This window comes from Nannospalax galili, unplaced genomic scaffold (assembly GCF_000622305.1).
Source record: "Nannospalax galili isolate Female #2095 unplaced genomic scaffold, S.galili_v1.0 scaffold82, whole genome shotgun sequence".
Classification (NCBI taxonomy): Eukaryota; Metazoa; Chordata; class Mammalia; order Rodentia; family Spalacidae; genus Nannospalax; species Nannospalax galili.
The window spans coordinates 723552-730221 of record NW_008348862.1 but is presented as its reverse complement, the minus strand read 5'-3'; the positions used below and the strand labels follow the sequence as shown (position 1 = coordinate 730221).

At 41.1% G+C, this 6670-nt stretch overlaps 1 protein-coding gene across 1 annotated transcript in view; it reads right to left on the bottom strand.

The window, feature by feature from the left end:
- Positions 1 to 6670, bottom strand: part of Cd109 (CD109 molecule) — a gene marked incomplete at its 3' end in the record, with an annotated part of 110288 nt that overhangs the window by 2723 nt on the left and 100895 nt on the right. The window contains 6 exon segments of the mRNA XM_029569864.1: positions 1 to 60; positions 1333 to 1395; positions 1483 to 1584; positions 2566 to 2790; positions 5589 to 5698; positions 6412 to 6553. Coding sequence (XP_029425724.1) covers positions 1 to 60; positions 1333 to 1395; positions 1483 to 1584; positions 2566 to 2790; positions 5589 to 5698; positions 6412 to 6553 — 702 coding nt within the window.

Here is a 6670-nt window from a genome sequence, read left to right as displayed (position 1 = left end):
TAAGGAGAAGATTCTTGACTTTTGTTTGCCTACAGCCACAAACTGCCCCTTTGATACTACCTGGAAAAAAAATTAATTTAATTATCTGCTAAAGATCATTATCTCAACTGAAGTTATATTTATCATAATTTTAAGCATACATACAAATTCTTGACTTAACCTATCTTCAAACATTTTTTATTTCTTTTTTGCATCTTTAATTTTCAACTGACACATAATATCTATACATATTTATAGGACGCAATATGACATTTCAATACATGCACATGTATAAACAGAGATTACGATAACTGGTCTATCTGGTCATTTCTTTATACTGGAAGAGATCCTATTTTTTTTACTGGAGGGATACAGTGCTCCACTGGGAGAGTTGGGTTAGCAAAATTACAAAAGCATGATGACAATTTTTATTTTCTTTTTTATATTTCATAATTCTCTGAAATGGACAGATGTTGACTATATAATAGAAATTTAAATTTTAAACATAATACAAAATTTAATTATGTTTAATTTTTTTATTTTATGTGTATGAGTGTATTGCCTGCATGTGTGTAAGTGCACCCATGTCATACAATGTCTGAGGAAGTCAAAAGAAGGCTTCAGATTCCCCTGGAACTGGAGCTACATACAACTATTAGCCACCATGTGGGTGCTGGGAACCGAATCTGGGTCCTGTAAGAGCAGTCAGTGCTCTTAACCTCTGAGCCATCTCTCTAGCCTCTATCTATTTTTAAATGAAAATGCAAATATAGTTTAAGAAAGAAATATTGTATAAAAAGAGAAGGCTAATTTTAAAATTTAGTAAATTTGATGAAGCTATAAGACAGACATCATTTAAGATGATTCTATAACAGATCACAAATTTAAACTTTATAAGAATTTGCCAGGCCAACAAGATGGCTCAGTGGGTAAAGGTACTTGTTTGTGCAAGCCTGATTATCTAAGTTCAATCCCCAGAATCCATAGTGGAAGCAGAGAACTGACTCCTGAAAGTTGTCCTCTGACCTACACACACACACACACACACACACACATACACACACAAACATGGCACACAAATGCCTGTACTCCTGCACATACATTCATACTCACACAATAATAATAATAATAGGGACTGGAGAGATGACTCGGTGGTTAAGAACACTTCCTGCTTTTGCAAAGGAACTGAGTTCAGTTCCCAACACCCACGTAGAGACTCAAACATCCTCTTCTGGTCTCCCCAGGCACCAGACACACACATCGTATACATATATACATGTAGGAAAAATACAGACCTAAAATAAAAATAAATATTTAAAATAATAACAATAAAGTTTAAAATAAAGAAAGTACCATATAGCTTAAGTTGTTCAATTTCTTGTTGCCACTGACCACCAACTCAAAAGGTGATCCCACCTAGAAAAAGATATTAATGAATACGAATATATCAGTAGCAAGAATGCCAAATAACACTGTAATTATCAGGTGAGCTGTGAGCATTACCTTTACATATTCATCTGTTGCTTTTAGCTGGATGTATGTCTTACTAGGCGATGTGAACATGCCATGAACTGCCATATTACTCACAGTATCAAGAAAAGAAGCCTACAGCAAAAGAAAGAAAGCAGGACATTTTCAACCTCAGTAACTTTGAGAAAAGCTCTACCTATTGAATTAATCAAGGCCAGATTCACTTTCTCCCCCCACCCACCTCAACTGCATGAAACATACATTCACCAGACAGTGGCTCTTCATCATTTTATAGCTTATACTATAAAGAATAAAAAAAAAAAAAGGTCTTTACCACCGTAACCTAGAGGAAGAAAGCACATTCTGAGCTTACTTCAGAAACAAAGGTGTCTATCACAAGATGCTGAGAGGAGAGAATTAGATGTAAAATTCCCTTTTCTTCCTTCCATATAAAGTATATAAGAAATATCATACCCCACTTAATCCACCACTGTGAAGGGTAAAAGTCAGCCAGGAGTAGTGGTGCACACCTGAGTCCCAGCACTTAGGAGGCAGAGGCGGGAGGACCATGAGTTTGAGGCCAACCTGGGCTGCAGAGTGGGCTCCAGGCCAGGCTGGGCTGTATAATGAGAGCCTGCCTCCAAAAAAGAAAAGAGGAATAAAAATCAGAAGAGGCCCCATCCCTCTGTGGGGTACTCCATCCAGCCAGGCCTCAGACTGGCAGGGATGACTAACCAATAGGAAGGCTATAAGAATGCTGGGGGTTCTCAAAGTAGCCACTTAAGGAAAGAAAGCCCAGGGAAGGGGTGTGTCTAACCCTTTTCGTTTCCAGCTCCTGCCAAAACAAAACTTCAAATGACTGAAAATCAACCTCCATGAGGGTTTCGGGAGCCTCTGTGGCATAGCTTCACATTGCTGTATTGTTCTGTGGTTCTCAAATGAAGTTACAAGGGGAACATTCAAGGTAACGTTAGCCACTGTCTTAAATTACTTCTAACACTTTACCCCTGTTTTAAAACACAGACAGTGGCTGGGGCAGGGTGAGACCCTCCCACAAGACTGCAACAGCAGAAGTCACGTTGCTGCCGTGACACAAGGACAGGAAACAGGTGGCACCTTCAACTGTAGTTCACTGGAATCGGCCAGGATCGGGAATTCAATCTTAAAGATTCCGTGTTCCGGCACAGTATAATTTATGATCTGGACATCATTCGCTTCCTGACCATCACTGGTCCATGAATTCCAGATGTTGGTGGTGTTTCTCTGGGTCACTGCTATGACTACATTATTTCTTCTTTCTTCTGCAGTTAGCTGATTGCCATCGGAGCGGGTGACCTTCACCTAATTGTCAAAACAAGATATTTTAAGACAGATAACAGGAAAAGCAAAAGATGTAAACTGAACTGAACGCAGTTTCTGTCTGTACTGTTCCCGTGAAACTGAACTTTTGACAGTTATTGGTAGCGCCCCAATCCATGTTCAGTGACCTTCTCCAGGAGGCGTTAGGCACCATGACCACTGCTCTTAGAAGCATGGCTTCCTTGCCTTCAACAGCTCTTTTGATTCATCCCTTCCTCTGCATTCTCTTGTAATGGGGCTGGCAGGCATGAAGATATTCTAGAGACACTTGGGGCTGGGCCTGGTGGCTCAGGCCTTTAGTCCCAGCACTCCAGAAGCAGAGACAGAGGTTAGTGGATCTCTGATCTACATAGCAAGTTCCAGGCTAACCAGGGCTACATAGTGAGACCCTGTCTCAAAAAAGCAAAATAGAGAAAGAGAGAGAGAGAGAGAGAGAGAGAGAGAGAGAGAGAGAAACCAACTTGGGTCCCTCCCTCTGGTTTTTAGACTGTTGAAAATCAAATTGCCCCATGTTGGGCAAAGAGAAAGCCTATAGCCTAGGCCAGCTGACCAGGAAACTTTTCTCCAAGAAAGAGATTTATAAGTGGGCATTCCACCTCACAGGAGAAGCAATGAGGTAACATTGTAGCTGGGACCATACCTTGCCTAGGACCTCCTTATATATGTTAACTCTGCCCTCTACTTAAACCTTAATTTCACTTCAAGACTCCAAAGATGGATTTAGTGTTGGGGGAGGGGGTTCTCCGGATCTCTTTGTCCCTCTTTCCAATGTGGCCACACTGAATAAATCTCCTTTTTGCTATTAATTTGGCTGCTTTCATTATTTATCAGGACATGTGGCCAAACATGGGTTTGTTTGGGATGCAGGCCGTGACTTCAAGTATGGTAACACTCTCGATGAGTGTTAGGTTCCCATTCCCTCTTTCTAAAGGTGAGGATTTGTCAAGGTCAAATAATCAGGTACCCGTCGTTCTTTTCCCTCCTGCAAAGATTCCAACACTCCTGTGGTTTAGCTTTGTGAGTATAGCCCAAATCCAAAATTCCCATCCTTCTTACCCTGGAGTTCATATCAAGAGCTCCATTTCCCAGCGGGAAATCCAAGCTTGGTAACCAATTCAGTACCAAGAATCCAGTTCAGCACACCAAGTACATCTTACCTTGTCTGGTTTTATCCACACCACCATCCTACCAGACTTGCTATCTCTGAATTTCCCCCCACACTCTCCCTACCTCACAACCCCAGTGGATAGTAAGTCCCTTATGTCCCTTGCCCTTCCTCTCCACTCTCACAGCCACCACCACGGGCTTCTCCTCCCCTCGCACACCTGGCTGCTGCCACCTTCTCCACACAGCCCTCATCAGTCTTTCTCAAACAGTGCTCTCACCACATCTGGGTGTTCATAGGCTCCAAAACTTCCCACTGCCTAGAGCATAATGTTCAACACCGTACGTAAGACACTCAGGATCCTCTAGAATTTCCCAAGCTTCACATCCTATTGAATCAAGCCCAGATGCAAGTTCTCAGCTGCAAACACACTTGTCCAGTCACTGGTCTAATCTTGCCAGCCACTGATCTTGCCAGCCACAGCTCTTGCTTTTGTCTCAGCTCATTTTGCTTCCTGCCTCCCACCTCCATGCCCAAACAATTTAAACACTACTAATCTTGCACTGATTCAGAGTCTCCTCTTAATAACTTCCATCCTTACCCCAAAGCCAACTCTCCCTCCTTCCCAAGGTCTTCCTCAGCTTAATAGGCCTGCCTATTAAGGCAGGAACATTGCCAAAACTCATTCAAGTTGGAGGGTGGGGTACAAATATGAGCAATGTTCAAATGGCATATTATGGAATGTCATAAAGAGAAACATCGTTTTTATGCTTTCTACAAGAATTCATTCAAATTTTTTAAGTCACTCAAAGACTAAGTGTTGCCATGCATGGTGGCGCACGCCTTTAGTTCCAGCACTTGGGAGGCAGAAGCAAGCAGATCTCTGTGAGTCCAAGGCCAGCCTGGTCTACAGTGAGTTCAGGCCAGCTGGGGCTACAGGGAAACCCTGTCTCAAAAAGACCAAAAAAAAAACTACTAGGCAGTAGCGGTAGCACACGCCTTTAGTCCCAGCACTTGGGAGGCAGAGGCAGGCAGATCTCTGTGAGTTCGAGGCCAGCCTGGTCTACATAGTGAGCTCCAGGCCAGCTGGGGCTACAGGGAGACCCTGTCTCAAAAAGACCAAAAAAAAAAAAAAAGACTAAGTGTTAATTCAATGTTCTCTTTTAAAGAGAGACTATCCTTGTTTTTGATTAATATTGTGTCTTTGATAAAATTAAAATCAGTCACTAAAAATCAAAATATCAAACTAAGATTTTTCGACTGTCATTTAATTTCTTCAATTAATAAAACCTTAAGTATAGCAATCTCCATCAAATAAACTGATTTTCAGAAAAACTATTTTGGCACTTGTTATAACTCATTTAAAAAAATTAGAGCCAGAGAGATAGCTCAGCAATTAAGAGCACTGACTGCTCTTACAGAGGACCCAGGTTCAGTTCCTCAATTGTCTAGAACTCCAGTTCCAGGGGCTCTGACACACTCTTCTGGTCTCCATAGGCATCACATACATGTGGTATACATACATACATGCAGGTATACATATATTCATAGTCACAAATAAAAATAAATACTTTTTTTTAAGTTTTAAAGAGATGCTGAGCATGCTATTTCCCACTCTGTCTCATTTCACTGAATTTGTCATGCTTGTTGATTAGCAGAAAATACACCAACTTACAGTAGCTGTGAAGTTGAGAGATGGCTTCAAGACAGTAGCATAGTCAAAAAATTCAATGATGTAATCGTGTTGCTTGAAAAACACATTGGAACTTGCATTTCTTGAGATACCTATGTTGGGAATTGCACTGTTTAGAATACAAAAGTAAGATTTCACCAATAGCTTGTTTCTACCTCATCTCCCAATCTAAGCTTCTCACTGATGGAGTTGAAGACATCAGGGCACATAAGCCTCACATCCATTATTGGCTTTGGCCCTGAGAATCACATAATTCTGTCATGCTTTCTGTGAACTCCTGAGCACTGCTGCCGTCCTCCAGCAGCTGAAGCACTCACAGAACAGGCTCGGCTTGTTGGTAAAATAATACAAAGGTCCAGATGATTAGCTTTACGTTCTTATTGAAAACGTAATCTATCTAGAAGCAAGTGAGATTTCAGACTAAGTGATGAAGGAATGTATCAGCCAGAAGATAAGAGAACTGAAATAGAAAAAAATGCAAAGAGCTATTAGATGTGCTTGAAACACAGTCTTCCATAGAAAATGTTTCCTTTTTTTTTTTTTGAGACAGTATCTCCCTGTAGCCCTAGTTGGCCTGAAACTCACAATGTAGAGCAGGCTAGCCTCAAATTCACAGAGATCCATGTGCTCTGCTTCATGAGTGTTGGGATTAAAGGTGTGAAAACATTCTGTAAGTAAAAGATTAGTCATGACAACTTCAACATTAACCCCCTTAGAAAAGCAACAAACACTGTTGACAAACTGAAGTGCTAGTACGTGATAACAACAGCAAAGCAGCTTTACCTCGGCCTCAAAGGCTACAAACCTGTGAGTGATTCCGTCACCGTAGCTACAATTTCTATGGGTCCCGGGACGGACAGGTCCATGTATTCAGAGTGCCCATTGGAAAAATCCATTACCCTTTTCATCTCATCATCATTAAAAGAGAAGTTTGCAGATCCACTTATCTGTTTTGTTTAAAAATTCAATTTTACTTTTCACTTTAGGAATTCAAATTCTTGAAACAAAACTCAAATTAAGTCACAGTATGACAGCTTGGGCCCAGTTTAATCACCTATCCAATG